This window comes from Nuphar pumila, chromosome 13 (assembly GCF_984573655.1).
Source record: "Nuphar pumila chromosome 13, dmNupPumi1.hap1.1, whole genome shotgun sequence".
NCBI lineage: Eukaryota > Viridiplantae > Streptophyta > Magnoliopsida > Nymphaeales > Nymphaeaceae > Nuphar > Nuphar pumila.
The window spans coordinates 95822805-95846893 of NC_143261.1; the positions used below are offsets into that span (position 1 = coordinate 95822805).

At 39.5% G+C, this 24089-nt stretch overlaps 1 protein-coding gene across 4 annotated transcripts; it reads left to right on the forward strand.

Moving 5' to 3' along the window:
* Positions 1-8558: 8558 nt before the first annotated feature.
* LOC149819309 (WD repeat-containing protein 26 homolog) lies at positions 8559-15927 on the forward strand. Of its 4 annotated transcripts, XR_016427246.1 has the most exons (6): positions 8559-8677; positions 8918-10041; positions 10747-10848; positions 13002-13631; positions 14812-14902; positions 15512-15624. XR_016427246.1 is itself a non-coding variant. In XM_089984961.1 (5 exons), exons 2-5 carry the CDS (start codon positions 9382-9384, stop codon positions 15695-15697), a joined length of 1578 nt encoding a protein of 525 aa, XP_089841087.1. In that variant the 5' UTR covers positions 8559-8677; positions 8918-9381; the 3' UTR covers positions 15698-15927. The 4 variants fall into 4 exon arrangements, 3 of the variants coding, with proteins under 3 accessions (XP_089841087.1, XP_089841086.1, XP_089841088.1); XM_089984961.1 differs by lacking the exon at positions 14812-14902 and having other exon boundaries at positions 15512-15927; XM_089984960.1 differs by lacking the exons at positions 14812-14902; positions 15512-15624 and having other exon boundaries at positions 13002-13918.
* The last annotated feature ends 8162 nt before the right edge of the window (positions 15928-24089 follow it).

The window sequence follows — 24089 nt, forward strand, 5'->3', positions numbered from 1 at the left end:
ATGGCACTCAACATTCTATAAGTTGGTGAATCCAACATTTAGTAGTTACGACTGGTAATCCTGTTTGAATCTGTAAACATGAATTCTTGAGATGCATTTCTACGGTAAATAAGTATTCTTTATATGCATTTCTAATTCCATCAATGCCAACTAAATGCCCTAAGCCAAACGACCAAACCTCAATCTGAATCAGATTTAAAACGAAAAAGAAGAAGCGAGCTCTAACCATAGCAAACGAAAAAGAAGCCTAACCTAGTGCATGATCATCACAATGCCACAAAAAACTAACAATCAAACAATACAAACCACACAGAACCCTCATTCAAACAAAACAGCAAACTCTACCGCATATAAAACACCCAAAAAAAGAAAGAGAATACATAGAGGAGACTCAAAAAACTAGCGCATGATCATCGGTGTGGTAATTCTTGTATATAGGTTCTGAAAAAAGAAGAAAACTAAAGAAAAATACATAAATGAAGAAATAGTTAAACCAGAAAATTACTTAAGTGTGTACAACAAGGGTTGGGGAGGGCCTCCATGGTCTGGCTTCAGGCGTCACACACTCGTCAACAACATCAGCAACAAAGTTTTACAAAGTAAGAAGATAAAAATATTTAAAAAAAATGAAATAAGTTGATAAAATGAAGAAGTCGAGTTCTTAACAGGCTGAAAAGAATACAAATACACCCATTACTTATGGTAGTTAGTATTGGGATACTGGCTTTCAAAATGGGTTCAACACAAACAAGATTTAAGATTCACCCCATCAAACAAACAAAATCATGCATAATTAGAAGTTAACAATTTTGGGTTCCACCTAGAGAGAGAGAGAGAGAGAGAGAGAGAGAGAGACCTTCAAATCTTGTATGCCTTGATGGCTGCACAGACTCCATTATTTGATGCATTGAGCCAAACTCAATCAAACGAAAACAACAAGCTTTCTCGAATCAAACCCTAAACATGACCATGAAAAAGTTTGTGGAACCCTAAAAAACATCTTATCGAAACCGCGTGCTTGTTGCCTTACCTAAACCAAAGGCTCTTGAGGTGTGTGTAAGGGCGTACGCAGGAGGCTCCTCTCGAAGTAGTGATCTTTGCTGTGCTTTTTAGTGCGCCTCATGGTGCGCTTTTAGCAACTTTGCCGCGCAAAAAAAAAATGAAAAAAACATAGCTATAGCGGCAGTTTCAAACTGCTCTGTAGATAGAGATGGTAGTGGACCGGCGGAAACGGTCCCTGCCCTGCCTCGCCCCGTTTGGACTGGGGATGGAGGTTAAAATCAAAACCCGTACGTGAATGGAGGTGGGGATGGACTTACACTTTCCCCCTTCCTGCCTTGTCCCCGTCCGAGAAGAAACGAAATTCTGCCCCGTTTGAGCTGAGGATGGAGGACATGAAACGAGAATGGAGGCGGGAATGGAGGTTAAAACCAAAACCCGTGTGAGAATAAAAGTAGGGATGGAAGGCAGAATTTTGAGACGGGCCGGGGGTGGAAACCTTGTCCCCCGCCCCAGTCCACACACATCCCTAGCTGGAGATAAAGCCTGTTGAACTTTGGCTATAGGTTACCTATAGCTGCTTTGACCAAATTGCTGCAATTCAATCAACATTGATAATTTTTTAAATTGCCATTATACAAAGTGCCGCTATAGCCTCATTTTGTTGTAGTGGCATCACACCACCATAGAAGGTGGTCCATAGTTAGGGATGGCAATGGACCGGAGGACAACAGAGCCCCGCCCCGCCTCGCCCCATTTGGATCGGGGATGGAGGGCATGAAATGGAGATGGAGGTGGGGATGAAGGTTAAAATCTATCCCCATGCGGGGATGGGGGCGGGGATGGACTTACGCTTTTCTCTGCCCTGCCCCATCCCCGTCTCAATCCCCGCCTTTCCCCACCCCGCCCCCAATCCTTTAAGGAATGATTATACATCGAGGGAAAATGGGCCCTGCCCCTCTCCACCCTTGTTTGGATCAGGGATGGAGGACATGAAATGGGGATGGAGGCAGGGGTGGAGGTTAAAATCCATCCCCGTGCGGGGATGAAGGTTCAAATTTTGAAATGGGGTGGGGGTGGAGACCTTGTCTACTGCCATCCCTATTCATAGTCACAATAATCTAGTAAGAGAAAAAGGCAACCAAGCTCAAGAGAACAAAAGTATGGAGGAGGTTGGAATAGCGGTATAAAAGCTAAAAGCAGTCATTCGTCAAAGACCCTCTAATGCTTTACTTATTGCTCTAAATTAACAAATTCCACTGATGAGTGAATCAAGTGAAACAACATTTTCATTCTTAACTCTATTGTAAGCTTCACAATCATGTTATGACATTATGTATTCTTTGAACAAAAAATGACTGTATTTTATGACAAAAATGATATGTTTTCCAAAAAAATCCTACAATTTATTAAAATCTTTCAATGTTCATTAAAATCTTTCAATGTTCAAAATCGTAAATGTTGAATATCAAAATAATCATTTTAACCTTTTCATGTGTGAACCTCCGAATGATATTGAACTTTTTCTTTAACAGACTTTACTATTGTTGATTTTCGATACAAAAATTGAAGGATAAGAAAGTTTACATATATTCTAATAGCATCTTCTTTATAAAATATAAGCACACTTTCTCTCTTTTTTTCTCATAAAATATATGTAGACTTCTTCATCCTCCCCTATATTTTATGTGCAATTCATGAAGTCTTCTTTATCATCATAAAATATGTGCAAACTTTCTCATCTTTTCATATATTTTATGTGAACTTTTTCATTCTTGAAAATATTGGTCATTTTTTTGTTTATATTTTATGCAGACTTCTTCATAAAATATATGTGAACCTCTTTGTCTTTCAATTTTTGGGTAAAAAATCGGTAGTAAAATTTGTCATGGAGAAAGTACAAATATCCTAAGGAGGTCCGCACATGTGAAGGTTAAAATTATCATTTTAATGTCCAACATTTATGATTTTGGACATCGATAGAATTTGGCAAATTATAGAGTTTTTTTTGAAAAATGCATCATTTTTGTCGTAGAGTTCAATCATTTTCTGTTCTTTGAAACCCCTTTTGTTAAATCAAAATCAAAGATAACAAATTAAAAGACAAAGAGTCACTAATATACAAAAGTTCCTAAAAATCACTTTGAATGTTACCCCAAAAAATCAAATTGGATATAGGTTGCTTAATGGAATCATGTAGAACTCAATTATATGCAAGCAAAAAAGACTACAAGGCACTTTATTACAAAGCTTTGTTTGCAAGCATTTCATCTCTGTTAATCATATATTGGGAGCTGGATGGAGACACTGTCTAACCCGACTCGTTTTACCTGTTCCACATGAAAGCCATTATTTTTGACCTGTTTTAGCAGATTTAGTGCCACAAGGTGTCAAATCATATCTGGACCTCGGATTCTCTGATGATGCCTGAGCAGGGTTCGGATCCAGAATTGTGTAGAGATATTTGTGTTCCTTCAGCTAAAATCTTTCATTTCTCCATTGAATGTCATTCATTCATAGAGATGAACGGCATCAAAAGGCCATGGCTGGAAAGCTTAAATCTCGTATGGGCCCCACAATAATTTTCTGAGTTGTCGATGCTCGCGATGAATGGCATCAGTGACCCAAAAGATGAACGGCTGAAACAAACTGAAAATACCATGGTCATTTGATGTTGTTCATCACCATGAACGACACCGAAGCAAGAAATCGAATCTCAATTCCCTCCAAATCGTTCTCATTCATGATTTCTTCTCAAGTCATTTCTGTCAAACTTGACTTAGGCTTGATCCTTCGACAGGTGAGGTTACGCGAAATCTATCTCTACCAACTACTACGCAAATTACATTACACAAACCAGGAACAATGAAAAATAAAAAAAATAAATCAACTCATAAATTAAAAAAATTAACTAAAGTCTCAATCAATCAACCATCCTTAATCATAATCCATGTAATAAATATTTATAATAAGGAACACAAACAAAAAGCACTAGTGACTGAAAAAATGGAATAACTATTTAGGGTTTAGGGTCACCACTACTAGGGGTGGCAAAATCTGACCCGACCCGCCAACCCGCTTCTTAGCCGGGTTTGGGTTTGGCTTAAAGGGGTTTGTGTTGTAAACGGGCCGACCCGCCAAACCCGCTTATTAAACGGGTCGGGTTCGTGTTAGGGGTATGCCAACCCGGCTGACCCGTTTAATGAACGGGTTAGGCGGGCGGGTCAACATGTTTACCCGAACCCGATCCGCCAACCCGCCCGCCAACCCGTTTACCCGACCTCGACCTGCTCGCTAACCCGCCAACCCGTTTACCCAACCCGACCCATTTATTAAACGGGTTAACCGTGTCGTGTCGGGTTACCCGTTTAATAAATGGGTCGGGTTTGTGTTTGCCACAGCTGACCTGTTTAATAAACGGGTCGGGTTCGTGTTGAGGTATGCTGACTCGCCAACCGACCCTATTGCCACCCCTAACCACTACCCTCCATTTGGTTAGGATATATAGGAAAGGAGAAACCAAATAGGAGGTTTCCAATTTGGCAATACTCCATGTTCTAAATTGAATCTAAAATGGATCCATTATATAACATTGCGCTCAAATCATGGTTACATCAACAACTCACATGCCATTCAACTGGACTGCAGCCCATCAACAAGCCAGGTACTTAGCCCAATTAAAACTAGACCTAGGTTGGGCCGGCCGAGTCCGGCCAGCTTGTCATCTAGGCCTCGTATGAGAACAGGATCCCTGGCCTATCTGAGCCAAGCATGGCTGTCAACCCTGGCCCATTCTTTTGGGAATTTTGTTGGAGCTTGGTTAAGAACTGGAGTTTGTTATCTCGAAAACCGGGTCTATGTCAACTAATAGCTGGACCTATCCGATCCAACTACCTTGTGTACATATTATTGAAGGTCTACGTCTGACCCCTGTTTTGGCCTACTTGTCTATAGCCCTACAAAACATTGTCATTACAGATCCAGGATTAGGTGTCATCCCATGGAACACTTTGAGTGTGCCTTTGCACCTGCTTTTGGGCCCCACAACTGACAGACTCTCAGTCAAAGATGGAGGGCAGACAGGTTCCGAGGCACAGTCAAAGTGTGCCATGTGATGGCACCTGATCCTGGTTCGTCGTTGAGATATTGAAAATCTTGATATATTATCACCCAATATTGGGGATGTCAATGGATTGGATATATCCGATATCTGACCCAATTCTAGTCTCATCAGATTCAGTTAATCAAATTGAATGCAATTAGCGATCAGATTTGAATTCATTACACTGATTTCATGACCAAATCTGAGTACATGTATTTTTTTTGAATTCAATATTAGCTTTTTCCCATCTGAATCCTATCCGATTAGTTGGATTTGGTATTGGCTACATTCAACCCTAATATGAACCATTTACATTCCCAGCTACCCGATATTCACAAGGCGTGAAACTCTTGATAATATCACAAGATTTTCAAAATCTGAACTATTTCCAATATATCATGATGTTATTGTAATTTTTCATATTTTGCATGTTTTTCATATGTTTTCTAAAAGTAAATAAATCAAGATTTTCTCAATAATTTCCAAAAAATATCCAATATATAACAAGAACTTTCCTCACTGAGAAAATCCAGAAATCGAGATTTTGTGACCGTGCCAACTCTTCTAAGCCTTTTGGTTAACATCATGATTGTGACTATGACCAAGACTTATCTAGGTTTCAAAATTTTAACTCATCTTTGACACATTGGGTGAGAGCAGATCAGGACATGAGATGTACGGTGGAGATTGAATATACCCTTGGTCGGTTGTCTACAACGTCATCTGATTTATTATTGTTTTTAGTGGCTTTTGAACAAAATTTTCTAAAAATGGCCATGCTGGTAAACTAAGTGACCAACCGGATCTTGCCATTTTGAGTTAGTGGGCCTGGTATACCAAACACATTATTTTTATAAATTTATTATTGTCCCACTATCTGTACTTGCAGGAACAAATGAAATAGTTGGATAGTTAGGTCACACTATCATAATAAAGGGATCTCAAGTTTAAATTTCACGGGTGCTATCTCTCAACTTAACTTTTACGAAAAAGAAAATAAATCTATTTGATGAGTTTTACACCATAGTCACAAATCTCATTCTCGGGAATATCTCGTGATATTTAAAAAAAAATGGTTTTTTGAAAAAAATGTCCAGCGAACATATATATAACATGAATAATGTATAAAAAACTGTTTTATCATGATAATATCTAGATAAAAACATGATATTTTCAAAATGACGAGTTTTTCTTGGCATTATATTGGCTTTTGAAAATCTTGCGATAAAATCCTGATATATATTTTCAATTGTGGATTGTTAATGTATGATAGAATAGGATATTTAGACTGCATTCAGATCAGCACCTAGATCGGTACGTGTTTTATATCGGATACATGTTCTTATTATTAAAATCCAATCCAATCCATTTGCATAATTTGCATGTAATTAATAACCCTGACTTCCCATCTTCTTTAACCAGATCCATCTATCACCATATATATTTTGGATCTGGATTCAACTTTAGATCATTGGATCTTAATTATTCAGATGTTTGATTCAGATCGACTGTACAAAATTTGGTTTGAATTAGCCAGGACCCGACCCATATCCTGTCCATTTGCAGCCCTACTCTTCTTACACATTTAGTTCCTTTTTTTTGTGCAGTTGGATTCTACCAAACATAAAATTTGGTCCTAAACAATACAGATATGTATTGAGTCAAAGAGCCCTTGCTTAAATATTATTGAGGAAAACACACAAGAGCTATGCTCACCTGGTAGGGGTGACTTGTGAACATCACGAAGTCTATGATTTTTTTTTTTTATAATTAGACCAATCAAAATAAAATTTAGTCATAAATAATACAAATATGTATTGCACCAAAGAAACCTTGCTTAAATGTTATTCAGAGAAACCACAAGGATTCTGCTCATCTGGTAGGAAGAATGACTAATGAAGAACAGTAAGGAGGGTGTCAATAGGTCGGGTTTGATCTAAACCCGACCCATACTAAACCCTATAGGTTTAGGGTTTGTCGTAAAGGAGAAGGTCTGATTAAAATCCGGGTTGAACACACCGGGTCTGATGAAGATGTGGAGCCGGGTATGGTTTGTGGAATTTCATACCAGAACTGGGTTCGATCCAAGTTTCAATTAAGATCCACACTTTTTCAATGTGAAAAACATAAAAATGATTATTTTACTGGGTATGATGTGAGTTTGGTTCATATAATCTTTATAGAATTCGGGCATGGTTTCTCTTATGGTGGGTCCGATCAGACCAGGCACCTCGAATTTGATCCGAGTTTAGCAGCACATAGGTCCAAACCAGATCCAACCTGAACATTACAAGTTCAAAATCCACGGGGCACATCCTTTAGTGCAAGGTCAAAGCTGGGTGTACTCCTCGGTGGATAAGGGGACCTCAAGGGTTTTACTTAGGGTTAGGAAGTACAAGCTGAGCCATTTGAGACTCGGCTCATGTTTGACTCATCATAAAGAGCTTGTTTGAACTCGTAAAAAGGGCTTGACAAGCCAAATATGAACACTTGGTACTCGGCTCAGCTCAACTCATATAAGCTTGTTAGGTGTATATATAGAGTAATGGGTCCGTGCTAAACCAATTTGGTGTTAAACCCTGTGCTAAATGGGTTTTTGGGCTTTTTTCATTTTATTTTTAAATTCTGACCGTACAGATGTGATCTATGTACTTGATTTTAGAGGGATCAGCTCTTTAAGCATTTGATTCCAACAAATTGATGGGATTTTATAAAGTTTGAAAAATCAACGGTCTAAAATCTTTGTAAAAATTTTAAGCTCCAAACATCATTTTTTTCATCAAAAACACATGATCCAGGTGTGGATTCTCAGTAAATCGATCGTGCCCAACACATTTATGTGACCAGAACCGCATAAAAAGCACCAGAGAAGTCCAAAAACCCCATTTAGCATGCGGTTTAACACCAAATTGGTGTAGCACGGACCCATTTTCCATGTATTTTGTTAGGTGTATATATATATATATATATATATGAGATATATTTTACATGTATTTTGTGTAATCCTAATTCTTTCAGCCTTAAAACAATGTATTTTTTCTATAAACAACATTGCTTGTTTAACACGGATTCATTGTAAACTTGAACTCGGCTTGGCTCACCACGAGAATGAATTCAAGCTCGGCTCTTTTACCGGCCCTAGTTTTACTACCGGGAGGCCTACCAATGTGCGGCCGGTGAAGGAAGCTTGTTCTCTTGACCTGCCAAAAAGAAAGAAAAAAAAAAAGAAAAAAAAAACGTTAATAAGTACAAAATAATATTTTGGCCCCCAACCAAACAGGGTCGTAATTTTTTTATGATAACAAACGTTGGTTTTCATAAGAGGCTTGGATAACGTGGAAAATGATACCAAGGACAAACTTTTAACTGCAAGATTTGCTCGTTTCAGGGCTGCTACTTTATTAGTGCATAATTCAGATATGCGTGACTCCAATTTAGGCGACGTCTTCCAGTTAAGATAATACCAAAGTTCAATAACCCCTCTACAGTGTGCACTAGAGATCTGTTTGGGATTGCCTCTGCCACCATCACCAAGAAAAGGACTAAAATGGCTCAAGCATCAATTGGTATATTGAGGTATTGTGGCTATAATCAACCCTTTTTTTCTTTAGGTGTATTGTACTTCAGTTTTTCATTAACGGGTTAAGTTTGGCAGATACCCATTTCATCTGTGATTTTGATTTTGATTTTGTTCTCTTCTTTTTTCTCTTTTATGTTCATTAGTGATCAAAACCCATGAATTCTTTTGGGTTTTTTCATGGTTTTTTAGATTCAAGAAGACTTCTTTTTATTGGGTTTCTGTTATTTTTTTTGCAGGGAGGTTCAGATGGGAGTTTGGATTTTCTTTTCTTTCCACGGTTCTCTTGTTGGGGTTTGTTGCTGAGAAGTCAGAAACTAGGGTTTCTTTAGGTCCTCTTCGTCCTGAAGTTTGGTGGTTTCTGGAATTGTGAGTGGTTGGTATTTGTTTTGGTTCTTCAGTTTGATGGGCATTGAGAATCTATTGGATTCTTTCTTGCGAATTGCAAAATTAATTTTTTTCCTTTTTGGGGGCAGTTTCTCTTTGTATATCTTGTCTCTATTTGTGGGGCAGGGTGAGGTTAGATACCCTCTTTTTATGTTTTTTGGGTGTTTTGTAGGGTAGTTATTGGGAGAGGAATAACTAGGGTTTTACCTAGAAAACGTCTTTCCTTGATAAAGTATATGGGAACCATCCATAATCAAGAATATAAACGTCGAAAATTATAGATTCTATGACGCTTTAAGGTTGTTCAAACGGATTCATGGAGGTTTCCTGTTCAGAAAAAGTGGGTACAAGAGGCCTCATAAGGAGGTGTGAGTTTGTCAGAGTCATCATACAATCACTTTACTCATTGGGCTATCGGAAGACGGCTTCCCTTCTTGAAGAAGAGTCCAGCATCGTGCTTCAGTCGCCCGAGGTTTCGTTGCTTCAGTCTCAGGTCCTTGAAGAAAAATGGGATGAGACTGTTGCTACTCTGGATAGCATTAGGGAATTGGTCCCGGAGGTACGGAATTCTGCGGTTTTCTTAATCTTGCAGCAGAAGTTTTTCGAATGTTTGGATGAGGGTGATGTTTCAGAAGCATTGGCGATCCTTCGAGGACGGATGTCTCAGTTGGGTGTTGACAAGGCGAAGCTTCATAAGCTCGCCTTTTGCATCGTTTCGAAATCGAAACGTGAAGAAATTGGTTTCAAGCCGAATGCAGGTGGAGTCAGTGAGTCAGGAATGAAGCTTCTGGGTGAGCTAAGGCTGATTCTTCCCCCTTCACTCATGATCCCAGAGGGACGATTGGAACATTTAGTCGAGCTTGAGGTATTGCTGCAACATGAACGTTGCATTTATCATAATTCATCCAAGGACTCCATCTCATTATATTCTGATCACCGTTGTGGTTTGGATCAGATCCCCACAGAAACATTGCAGGTTAGTTTGTAGGATTTCCTGGTGTGTAATTGTCATATCCTGTGTTTTTTTACTTATTCTTCTCAAGCATGCCATGTAAATGAAAAAAATTTAAGCTGATTGATATACCATTCCCATGGTTGATGATTTTGTTGACCATCGGGTACTGTGTCTACCTGTACATTACTACTCTTCCTTCATGGATGTTTAAAAGTTTGTTATGTTGAGTTATGTTGAACGGATATCTGCCAAGGGCGCTTAACTGAAAAGTATCCGTTTGTATGAATATACTGTTATTAAACTAATAGGGCACCCTTGATTTTGTAGGATACGCATGTGTGTGTGTGTCTCACTGCTGTTTAATGTGTTCTTGGTTTTTGCATCTCGTTGTGGTCTTTAATATCACTGGTCAGGTGCATTAGCTCATAGTTTCAAATGTCTTTGTAATAGTTTAGGCAACATCTTCTACTTGGCTCTTCATTCCTAGCATAAGACTGGCGTCTGGTGCAACAGTTAGCACTATCCTAGAACTGGATTTCATGTGTTTCTTTTTAAGCTTTCCGCTGAATCTACAGGCATTTCAACTGTCTGCAGTGTGTTGTGTTTGTTTCAAGCTTCATGTACAAAGTTGTTTTGGTTCTTTATTTAACTTCTAATGTAGCTAGTAACCTAAGGAACCATTTGTTTGCTGGAGCCATGCCTGACTGCACTCTCTATTTGTTGCAGATACTGGATCAGCATGAGCATGAAGTTTGGTTTCTACAGTTTTCAAATAAGGGTGATCACCTGGGTTCTTCTTCGAGGGATTGCAATGCTATCATATGGACAGTAAGTTAACATACTTCTTTGAGACTTGCTTTATTGAATTCAGCCTTCTGTATTTAAAAGACTTCGACGGTGGCTCCATACCAGGGGAATGGGATTGTAATTGTTTTTTCATCTGGCTTGGGAGTCAGTTATAATGATCCTGCTACTGTGAAAAAATATGCTAGACGTGTTTAATCACATGCACCATCAGATTTAACCTTCATGTATGGTTTTAGAATGAAATTTTAAGTTTCGCAGTCATTCTCAAGAGCTGTTTGCTTTATCTCCAAACATCTAGCCACAGTTTATTATGGAAGTTCTGATCCGAACTTTGTCTCTTAAATGGCACTTTGATGTGGCGATTCTTGCTTGTCCTAGCATTGTTGATGCCACTTTTTTTGTCGTAAGCCATATTTTAGAATCAGGGAGGCCATTGGATAAGATTCTAACCCAGTTTTGACCACATAGCTTGTTCTGAACTCCTTAACTGCATCTGATGGACTCGTTCATCTCAGGCGATGTTGGATCTGGTGCCCCAATTTCAAACATGACTCAATTAACCTAAAATCTGGGTCAGGAAATGCATCTAATCTGCAGTTGGGAATTTGTTACAGACCTCCTTTTGTTTCAGAAGGACTGTAGCTGAGATGGTAATAATGGCCTTGTGTTTCTTCTGGTTCATGTTAGTGAAGATGCATTCAGTTGATGGCGAGGATGCAATTGAGATGGTGGTAAGGCTTTTGAGGAATCTGGCCTCCGATTTTGGCTCTCGAATCTTGAGGAACCAAACCAAATTCTTTAGAATTCTTATTACTCAAAATTATTCCAAGATACACTGATGAGAGTACTTATAGACTCTTTCATCATGTGAGACATGTGGCTGCCTCTCCAAGCTCAAGTGGTCTCCCAAACTGTTAGCCTATTCTAACTGACATGATACCCACCATTCTCTGGACCTCTCATTGTTTTCCTTCCTAACAACTACAACTAGTAATAACCAACCCCTTTGACTCTTTTGACCCCCCACATAATATGTGACACTTGTCCCAGAGATTCACAGCCACCTGTCCCATGTGACTTGGACCTGATTCAAGACTCTCTCAGTACTCATACTACCCATTACATGGACTAACACACAGACCCAATACACTACAATTCGTAACAGAATTAAGATGAAATTGTTTGTATCTGGAAGAGAACCATGTCACACTTGGTCAGATGATGACTCAAATTATGTGGAACACCCTTATCAGAATTTTGTTGGAATAAAGAATCTAATAAAGTGATAAGTTATCTACTTTCTGGGTTCCAGTCAGGTTACCGTCCTATTTAGATATACAATTTTTTGTGTTCAAATTTTCAAGAAATATTTATAACTTCTTTCCAACACATATACTCGCCAAAGTTTTGCAAATGCCCACCTGTTGTCCTCCACAGGAGAGGAAAAAGAAAATTATTGAGTTTTTTTCTCTTTTTCCTTTTGGGGAGTGTGTGTGTGTGTGTGTGTGTGTGTGTGTGTGTGGAGAGTGTGCATGGGGTGGTTTGAAGAAACTGTAAAATAGTCTTACACCATAGGCAATTATAGTGGCATGATATTTTAATTGACGCAATTGAAAAGGTGTGTGGGCTTTTTCAATTTGACCAAATTTAGGTGTTCTTTTTCATCCCGATCTAAAGTTAGGTTTGTTTTCACACGATCCCTCAATCAGTATATAAATTTCACATCGAAAAATGCATGGGAGTACTAGTAGGACCTTGAAATGAACATATGTTCATAAAACACCCCTTTCTGCAATATGTTCTCTGTAGTGATTTCTAATAATTCCTTCGCATAATGATAATTAATCCATCAGAAATCATACTAGTGCACAAGCAAAAACATAACTTCCATTCCCTTTATGTAAAGTCACTTCCTGATGCTCTACACTGTTCTCTACCTATGTTACTGGATGTGATGGATTTATACAGGTCATTTGTGTAGATTTAGCACATCACAAAGTTAAAATGTCTAATTGCAGCATTTTTTTTGTCACAATTTTGGTATATAATTTGTTAATTGCAGTATGATTATTTTGTGGTAAAGAAAGCATCAGTATGCATTCTAACATAATGTGAATGCATCTGGTAACTCTTGCTTGTTTTGTATTTTTTACCCAAGGTACTATTTGTTTCAGGTTTCTAATGATGGAAATGTCTCGTTGAAGCATATTCTGAGGGGCCACCAGAAGCCTGTTTCCTTTGTAGCATGGAGCCCGGATGATTCTCTGCTTTTAACGTGCGGCAATGGGGAGTTTATCAAGGTGTGGGATGTCCAATCCGGTAAGTGCAAGGTCACAATTGGCAAAGGAAGCTCTGGGATTTCCTCATGTGCATGGTTCCCAGACTCGCAGAGGATCGTATGTGGAAGTTGTGATAACTCCATATACATATATGATCTTGAAGGGGTAGAGCATGATGTGTGGAGGGGCGACCGGATGCCCAAGATATCCGACCTTTCTGTGACTCCAGATGGTGTGCATTTGATCAGCATTTGTGCAGAGAGGGACATCAGGATCTACGCATTGGAGGCCAAGACAGAGCGTGTGATATCAGAGGATCAGACAATCATGTCCCTGTTTGTATCTAGAGATGGTCAGTACCTTCTTGTCAACCTCAACAACCAGGAGATCCACATGTGGGATGTGGGCAGCACATGGCGTGATCCCTTGAGATACAAAGGCCACAAACAAGGGCAGTACGTGATACGGTCATGCTTTGGTGGATTTGATAATGCTTTTGTTGCCAGTGGGAGCGAAGACTCACAGGTGTGTTACTTTCTTTGCTTACTCTCTTGCTATGTCTCTCATGCATATGAAGTCCATTTATTAAGGTTAACAACAAGAAGTGGTTATCATCTTCTTCCTCATCATGGCCTTCATCATCATCATAATAAATTAACATGTCCACATGAAGTAGTGGCTGGCCAGGTCGTGCATAAACGGATACAAGAATATGCTTGATCCTATGTCACATAGGTGCAGGTGCAGATGCGGCGCTTTAAAAAAACTTGGGTGTGGGTGTGCAAGGGTGCGGGAAGGATATATATAAATATAAATATAATTTTTAACAATTTTAAGTTAGCACTAATGAAATAAAAACAATTATCAGTTGGCTTGGGTTCGGCCCTTGTGCATCAACAAGGGGAGGAGGAGGAAGAAGAAGAAAGTGAGGAGAAAGAAGAAGAAAGAGAGGATTAGGAGGCGGAGGGAGGAGGAGAAGGAAGAAGAAGAAGAAAGATAGGAGGAGGAGGAGGGGGAGGAGAAGGAAGAAGAAAAACAAAAGGAGGAGAAGGAAGAAGAAGAAGAAAGATAGGAGGAGGAGGAGGGGGAGGAGAAGGAAGAAGAAAAACAAAAGGAGGAGAAGGAAGAAGAAGAAAGATATAGGAGGTGGCGGAGGAGGAGGTGGAAGAAGAAGAAGAAAGACAAAAGGATGAGAAGGAAAAACAAGAAGAAAGAGAGAAGGAATAAAGAGAGAGAGAGAAAGAGATGTACCTAAGCCGCCTTCTTCGTCGGCATCGCCGCCGCTGCCGTCGGAAGAGGAGTAGGAGGGGAGTCGAGGAGGGGGACCTTTGTCGCTGCTATTGGAATAGGAGTCGAGGAGGAGGAATCGGAGTCACGGAGGGGTGGTGGTGGTGCGATTGTGTCCCCGCCAACCCAAATTTAAAAAAAAAAGTACCAAAATAAACTCGGACAAAGTTGACTGAGTCTATTTTGGTCAAATATAACCCTTAATGCAGGTTGACCGCACCAGGTGCCGCACCTGTGTCGATGTGGGTGCTGCGGCCCTTTTAAAGAGTCCGTATGACATAGGCTTGATCCATTTTATGGTGAATACAAGTTGACATCAGCTATCCATTACAGAACTTGGCAGCCATACCATATCAAGAAACAGGTTTTTGAAGTGATGTGTGAAGCATGTGTTCAAATAATGTTTTAATTCCTGCAGGCATCACCCCCTTGCGCAAGCCGACGCCCAACGTAGGCCTTGGGGCTGCAGGTTCTAGCCTCGGAGTTTTATGTCTCTGGGACGACCGTAGGTATGGCAGGCTGAGCCAGCATGACCAGGTCTTCTGTCACAGATGTGGTTTCTTCAAGTAATAAATCGGAAAAAAAAAGTTTAAAAAAATGCTTGGATGTGTGAATCATGCCTTGGGAAGCAATTAAGAAAAATAGAAACTAGTAAAAATGACATAAAATATAATTAAAACTTGTGTTATTTCTTTTATCTACAATATTTGTTATATATGTATACTTTTTATAATGCAACATGAATGCTGAAAAAGAACATGCAATCCTTTGACATTGGCAAGGCGTTTACCATATCAGGGAAGCTTATTTTCATATTGGAAGAAGCAAGCTTCCCATTTTGTGGAGGTGAGTTTCTCCCAAAGTTCATAGTGTTCTGTTTCATGCTTCCAAAGCGAGCTTGCAAGGTTTAAGAAATCCGGTAACTATGGATCTCCTAATCAAATCTCCAAGTGAGCCCTCCTTTGTACAAAAGGAATTGCAGCTCGAGGGTGTTTCGGTCCTGAGCCATCTAGCATCTTTAACTTCAGGATTCCTGTTGGCTACAATCAGTGGTGCCTATTTTTAGTGTTTTGCTTGCCTTTTTCTTTCTCTTGATGCTTGGATTCTATTGCTGCAAGGTCTATATATGGCACCGACAGTCTTGCAATCTGGTCGCCGTCTTGCCCGGACATTCAGGCATGGTGAACTGTGTCAGCTGGAACCCAGCAAACCCACAGATGATGGCCTCAGCTAGTGATGATTGTACAATCAGAATATGGGGAGTCCAACAGGCCAAGCCATTGTTGCAGAAGAACCATTCTTAGCTATGTCTCACAAGTACTATATGTGTACTCATAATGAGTTTGGGTGTGTGATGCACACCATGTATTCATGCGCCCTTGCATGCACCAGCTCCCTTGTAAATTTACCATGGATAGTTGTAACATTAGCCATTCCATTTTTTCTTTTTCTTTTTTCGGAAATTCTCTCTTGTTTGTTTTTTAATTTCTTTTCTGTATGATGCTCTGAGGAATTCTTTGTTTAGGTGTTTCATTGGTGCCACTTGAATGAAGAAATATCTTTCTTTTTTGTTTTCTCAGCAATTATATTTGTTACCTCATTGAATAAGCTGGTTTAACAGAAGATAAACTCTACCAGAAATTGTGACAGGTAGTTTGACATGGAGCATCTATATTGTAGCCCATATTTGTTTCTTCTTTCTTCAATTCAAATCTCCACAAATGGCAATTAATAGCGAATAACCTTTATTTGTGGATTGACATTTATGAATAAATTTAATTTTAACTCACAAGGTCTCCGCATACCTGGCTAGGTGGGTCTGCCTAAGGCATTCAAGTGGGGAGTACTCGTGGAGTTTTACACCTCAGACACCGAAACAGTGGCATCGTCAACGTGGCCATCGACCCATAACAGGACGTCTGAACCAGTATGGTGGTTTGCCTCCACTATTAAAAATATAATTAATTTAAAATTAATATACTAATTGATTCATTTCAAACTAATTACATTAACGTTTACAAGAGGGAGTCCCAATTGGACTCATATCAGGCAATTGCCTGTTGGTTTCTGAAAAACGTTGCTGCTGCTCTGAAACGGCAGCAACCTCCCTACTATCTGAATCCACAGGTCTGGGTGAAGAATCAGCAACCACTGAAGGATGTTTTTGAAGTCGTTCAGAGCGGACCGGTTTACTGGTTGTCCCTTGTTCATCTGGGACAGTCTTCAACATCTTGTCGAAGGCACCCACTTTATATCGACGCCGGAGTTGAGAAGAGATAGGCATGCCGGTTTTCGAAATAGAGTTCTCACCCACCAGGGGGTTATTCTCTTTCTGGCTCACTATTCTTGCAGAGAACGTGAAGGCTTGGGAAACAGTGGACGTATGTTTCAGGGTCTCACTGTTCATGGGAGCAAACTGCCACTGTAGATCTGCAGACTTGGCAGGGAAGCCCATGATGGAGCCAAGCTTGTCCTGATGTGTCACAATCAGATCCCTGATTCACTGAATGGGCCTGTAACGGGAGAGAGGGAGAATGTGGATGGTTAGGAAACTGCTCCTATGGGATCAGGGAGCCCAACCCCGACGCTGGCGAGTGAAAAACTACCGGCCGCTTCACAGTGCAGGAGGGAGCAGGGCTATCAGTGATCATACCGATACTCCATAGGAGACCTAGAATCAGGATGAAGGGGGACCTCAGGAGCCAGACAAGATCCTGTTTCTTGATTGTCATTTGAACCTGTTTGGTTCAAGGGAACCTGAGTTGTTGTTAGGGGAGATTCAACCGTCATTCGGTTACCCGGGTCTTGAGAAATGCCGGCTTTCTTATGAGATTGATCATGATCCCTTTGGGGGAGGAACACCCTCTTTCCCAGCATATGATAGAACCGCAGAGCGGTTTGCACGAGTATCCTGCTGATTCTGAGATGGGCCAGGTTTGGCTCGCCGATGAAGCTTGACTTGGCGCCATTCATCTTGATGGGCCGACTCCTTGGAAACCTGGCTTTCATTCTCTCTCAATCGGTACCAGGATGAAACCCGGTCCGTGTTATATACGTAGGCCAGGCTTGTGCCGGCCCGATAGGCTTGAGTTATTTATTATTTTTAATAATATAAAAATTAAAAAATTAATTATTGCATAATAACTTGATAACTATTAATATTTACCTAATTAGTTACATTAATTTTATGAAAACTAGAAAGATAATTAATTGGGTGCATGGAAAGTTTGAACTTAATTATTAATTATTACTATTTACAAATAAATTTGGGCCGGATCCGGACTGCTTCACATTGGACCAACGGGTCAATTGGTCGGGCCATGGGCTGCTCTTCAAACCCTAGCCCGTTAAGAACCGGTCCGGGATGCAGTTAAAGCCTGGCGAGCCAAGCTCTAAATGGGCCGGACACCCCTACTTGGTGGTTAACTGGCCTTGTACATTTGGTGGGGTGAGACGGGTCAACCATTTCTTGTGTTGGTCTTTGGACTTTGGAGCAGCCTACCTAAAGAGATCCAAAGTTTTAGGGCTCTGGCCTAAGGCTGGGAAGCACAACTGTAAATGGATCAGACCCGGTCAGATCACTGAGCTGACCCGAATCTGAATAGCTGGATTTGGGTATAAAAGTAAATATCTGATCAATGTTTGGTTCGATTTGGGTCTGATTCCAATACTATTCTGAACTAGTTGTAAGTTTTGTTGGTGCCCAACCTGACCCCTCCCTGTGGCACTTTCCGGGTCTGATTCCAAAACATATTTTCATTTAGGGGACGTTTGAAAGCTTCGGATCTCGGATTTGAGGATCTGATGTGGTGCGGGGATGCTGATGTGATGCGTGCCTAGGGCTGTCAACAGGTCGGACCCATCAGGGTGTACCTGAACTCACCCAAATAACAAAGTGTCGGGTTCTGGTTTCAGTTTTGCCAGGTCACCAAAAAGAAACCTCAAACTCGGTTTAGAAGTTTACTTTTACTTAAAATACATATAAAACACTATGGTCGGATTGGGTACCCGGTACAAACCTGATCCGCTGAAAGCCCTACGCATTAGGGATGCAAATGGGACAGGTTTCAGATCCCAAAATAGATTGAGGAGTTGGGTCGGTTAGAGTCCGGAACAGCCAAAATGTACAAAAATGACTCCTTTAACCCAACCTGTTTGCAACCCTATTATGCACAGGGGTGTCAATGGGTTGGGTTTGACATAGACTCTACCAGTAGCAAAGGGCCAGGGTTTAGTGATAAACAAAGAGGTCCTATTAAAATCTGGATCAGAATCAAAGGGTCCTATTATTATATGGAGCTGGGTATGGTTTGTGAAATTTCATACAACACTTAGGCCCTATCCAAATCCTGACATATATATATATAATCACTAGAATATGAGAACTGAAAATTTGAGAACTAATGCATGAACGGCGATTTTCATGGATTTTTTGTTCTTTTCAATAAAATCTAATCGTACACATGATATGCATGTTTGGTTTTACAAGAACCCCTTTTGAATTGTTATATTTTGATGTATAAATGAGATTTGTTTAAGGCTTTAAAATCAATTGCTCATAATCTTCATAAATATACAAGCATTCAAAAATCACATTTTTTCATCAAGAATCCAATGGTTGATTGTTAACAAATTCACCATGCCAAGCACATCCACATGGTTGGATTTGACAAAAAAGTATTGGAAATGCCCATATTTCTAGTTCTCATATTCTAGTGAATACGTGTGTATATATATATATATATATATATATATATATATATATATATATATATATATATATATATATATATATATATATATAGTAATGTGCTAGTTCTGCCTCATTGATCTATAAGTTTTGTTTAGTGGAAACCAGCTTTTGGATAACTGGAATCTGACCTGTGTAGAGGTTTTTTAGGTGATCCAAAATCAATTGCTATTAAGGCATCAATTTTTTTCAGCTCATAAAAATACATTTTTTCATCGAAATAACATGATTCAAAAGTCTATTCTCACTGAATGGAGCATGCTAAACACGTGTAATGGTTCAGATATATCATAAAACACTTCAAATTATGGGGTTTAACGAGAAAATCAGTTTTCTCTCTCTTTCTCTCTCTCTCTCTATATATATATAGAGAGAATCGATCATTAAAACAAATCAAATACTACAATTTTGTTTAAACGAAAAAATGATGCTACATTGTAATGATGAAGAAAAGGATAAACGATGCTTCCACCAAATAATAACCAAAACAACAGAAGAAAACCTTCTGCGCTTCCAAGCATAATTCAATAACACATCTCAAATGTAGCAAACAAAACTAGAAAGTGTGAAGGAAAGAGCTCAACGGTTGGCGTTGCTATCTCCAACGCCCAGAGTGTTCTTCACAGCGTCAGCAGCACCCTGTGCCATGCTGCTCACTTGCTCCCCAGTCTGCCACAGTTGCACCCAACAATTAAGCCATCCAAAAGCAAATGACCAAAATTGAAAATATAAACTGTGTAAGAATCGTTGCAAATTGACCCATTCGTATAAAATCGGCTCAAAATGGATTCTATAAAGGGCTGATTTGGTTTAATTTTTAATATTTTATGGGTTTTTTAAAATTAATAATTTTGATTGCCTTTTTATTAATGACACGTGTCACCTTTTAGTAAAAAAATTGCCCGATCCAACTTGATTAGGTTTGATGCTGAATCGGCTGATTCAGACCTGATAAGGATTCTGACAACATTGATATAAGCCACAAGGTTGCCACCTTCCTGACTAGGGGCCGTGGTGGTTTTGTTGGATCGTTTTTCGGATTACACAGTTTCACAATCATAATCATGATATAAAACAAAGACATGTTTAGATTATGTAAAAGGCTAAGGCGTATGAAAGTACTCTTCTTAGAGAAGATTCGCTCTCACATACAGTGCAAACAGGGTCCGGGGTCCTTCCCCCAAGATACAATAGCCTCAACGATCAGACTGGTGCACTCCACCGGATCGTCCTTCGAAAACAACCTCCACGAACTAAAGTTGCAGAAAACCCCTTTCGGGATAACTTAGGAAAGAGAGAGAGAGTAACAGGGAAATGGAAAACCGCAGAGCTCTTCTTCAGAAATCAGTGCGTCTCAGATCTGTCGTAACCCCAACCCTAACCATGCTTTTATAACCCACGAACGGTTACAAAGCGTGGAAGGAACCTGTTACGGAATCCGAGGAGACGTGACCCGTTAACGGAAATCGAAGAGTCGAGATCTGTTAAAAGAATCCGAAGAGCCATAACGGGCATGGACTACGAGGAGTCATGACCCGTTATCATTTCTCATAACCCGTTAAAGAATCCAAATATCCACAGAAACTTTGAGCAAAAAGATACTTTGGTCTTGATTGGAACCCGAACCCAGCACAGCACGACACGGTGGGCGAGCACACTCACACGCATGTGTGTGATAGTCATCCCAACCTCTTGTTCTCAGGAACAAAAGTAAGAGTTTACATGTGAGTTATAAAGCCCACAACAAACTCAAACACAATCAATATGGGACTATTCCACGTCATCAAAACCACTTTTTCCAAAAAGAAGGAACACAACCTACGTTTCATATTTGAATTCTCTCTTCACTTCCTTCTTACACCTAACAGGTTTGTCAATTGACATAGAGCAACAATGATTCGAAACCCATGGGGGGTATCCTTTGTCACAAGCGGAAAGCTGAGTGTACTCCCATGCTCACATGGGAGACCTTAATGGCCCATTTGTTTCTTCATGCAATTTACATGAGAAAATGCTGAGCTCTTAATGTAATAATTTGGCAATGAAACAAACATCAATCCGTCACAATCAAAAAAGTTTTTCACTGGCATGAGTGGGATACGTTTTTCCTGCCACCTACCACTTTTTATTTGTAAATCTTTTCATACCTCCTATTACCAATGCCTTCACGTGAAAAAGCAGAGTTAACAGGATTTTTTTTTTTAATCAGTGTCCGTTCCTATATAAAGTATTTCCTTTACATGGTAATGAAACAAAAGAGACAGAATTTTGTATACTCAAGGCCTGCCAACTATAGTGACAAACGTTTTTTTTTTTGGCAAAATCTTGTTTGTCAAAAACTCATGAGAAATTGAAATTTTTTCATAAATCTAGTGTTTTTTTTTGGCAAAATTTCGGCAATAAAAAAATATAAAAAATATTTTTTATAAGAAACTATTAATAAAAAAATTGTTTTAAAATAAAAATACATGTTTTTTTCACGATAAATAGCTGTTTAAAACATAAATATTGTGTTTAAGTTGCAGTATTTTATGTTTTTTTCATAAATCTTGCGATATTTTGAAAATCTTGCGAGAAATTGCCATTTTAAACTTTTAGGCAATATAATTTCTCGCGATATTATTGCAAGATTTTCATAAATCTTGAGATATTTGGTTTTCTTTTCTTGGCCTAGCTTATAATAATAATAATAATACCAATGGGGCTCAACGCCGTTGGTAGGAGCTGTCAGTGCACGTCACCTTGTGATGAGAGTTGCAGGTTCAAACCCCACTTGTATGTTGAATAATAACTGGTGGGGTATGCCTAATCCCAGCTTGCCTTTTAAAAAAACATAATAATAATAATAATAATAATAATAATAATAATAATAATAATATACCTGCTGGAGGAAACCTCCAGTCTGCTGCTTGCATTCCTGAGCAGTGTTTCCACAGGATTGGGCAGCGCTGCTCGTCTTGTCTCTAACAGCATTGCCAGCGTCCTTAATCGATTGAATGCCACTGTTTGCTTTATCCTTCACAGCCTGTGCAGCTTGCATTCCCTTCTCCATCACCTCATCCTTCTTCACCTGCCAACATCAACAAGGCCATCAACCACAACCCCTATCATCACCGTGTCAACATTGATTACATGAAGACCATCACCATGAACTAAAATACCACTTATCATGGATGATGATAATGCAGATTGTTTTTTACAGACAAATGTAGATCAGTGTTGTCAGTATCGGTGCCTATCGGCTAGTATCGCCAGAAAATGGATACGATAGTGACCTGAATCAGCTACTTTTTAATAAATATAAAAAATAGCTTAAATTGTTTTTTTAATATTATTTTGATGGCTTTAACAAGTGTCACATTCTGTTTGACACCTAATATTTTTTTAATTATTTTTTGGCCGATTCAGAATGATTTTGAGAATCGGTATCGATCGGATTCACCTGAATCGTTGCTGATTCCGATACTGACAACATTGGTAGATCGCACTCACTTTTGACACCATTCTGTGTTTTGGTTCATACAGAAAAAAAATACGGTGAACATGGCCAATTCACCACTCAAAATTAACTAATTGATTTTTTTTCTTTTAACAGTTTTACACTTTTGTCGCCTGAAAAATTATGCACCTTAGTCAAACAACTTGACTAAGTTGTTGCCTGAAAAAATCAGACAACTTGTAAGATGTCACCGGGGAAAATCAGACTGGCCTGAAAAATCAAGTGTCATGATTTCAACCAAATAAAAGAACAAAAGTATCAAGAAGACAGTAAATTGGCCATGTCTCTTATACTTTCTAGTTATAAGTTACAGACTTACAGTGTTGTGCTAAAAATTAGTGTCATGCTCGTTATTATATAACTTCTTTTTCTTTAACGAGAAACCCACAGGATCAAGCTCCTAATTTCCTGGCCCCCACCTTATAGTGGTAAAACGAGTGATTCAGCCCCACAGTGTTCTATATCAGCCACAGTTTAATCTCATGGAGAAAAAGAATTCAATATATCATCATGGATCATGGTGATAAATGCCATCTAATTCCGATTTTTTTATTCCCACCAAGATCATGCCCTTAAATTTTTTTATTTTTTTTTGTGTTTTACTCAGAGAAACCGCCCCAGGTGCAGAGACCTAGCCGTGCTGGCACAGCCTGCCAAACTACGGTCTCTCTGTTCATGTCGGCGTAAAACTCGGAGGGCTTACCCCTTGACTCTCTTCACAGAGAGTCGCCAAGCTTCAGCTTAAGAAAAGGAGTGACACCCATGAGATTTGAACCTAAACTGCCCGTCCAACAGTCTAGCCCCATCCCCACTATACCAAACCCCTTGGATACAGTGATAAACCCTGAGAAAGTGAACCTGCCCCATAATATTGGCTCATACCTATTGTGGATTTGAATTTAGGAGAATTGAATTATGATATCAAAAGCCCCTAAACATATATTCTGGTGCTCACCCTGACCCCAACTGGCCCACACTTTGGTCACCATCTTCATCAATGGTGAAGAACAATGTCCTGTAGGACATCTTTTTTTTTTTTTTTTCGAGCCCTGATCAGGTCAGAGGCAGCTCCGACAGTAATACCATCAGAGCTGCCTTAGATGTCGTCCATCTTAAAAAGGAACGGCATGCAAACCACCATGAGTAGAGGTGTCAACTGGTCGAGTTTGGTTCGGACCCAGGTGAAACCAGACTTGGGTATGGTGTCGGGTCTGGACCCGGGTCTAATCGGTCTACTATAAGAGAAATCATACCCGAACCCCCTATGAGAACTACATGAACCAGACCCAGACTATACCTGATAAAATAATAATTTTTACCATTTTTACATTGAAAAATTGCAGGTCTTAATGGGAACTCTGGTCGGGCCCGGGTCTGGTATAAAGTTTCACAAACTATACCCGGGTCCATATATTAATAGGACCTTCGGGTCCGGAACTGGGTTTTA

Bases quoted from the DNA above. Each gene is read 5' to 3' on its own strand.
- LOC149819309 (XM_089984960.1), top strand. From the start codon at position 9,382: ATGGAGGTTTCCTGTTCAGAAAAAGTGGGTACAAGAGGCCTCATAAGG. The intron at 10,042-10,746 runs GTTAGTTTGTAG...TATTTGTTGCAG, and splicing joins TCCCCACAGAAACATTGCAG to ATACTGGATCAGCATGAGCA. The intron at 10,849-13,001 runs GTAAGTTAACAT...TATTTGTTTCAG, and splicing joins GCAATGCTATCATATGGACA to GTTTCTAATGATGGAAATGT.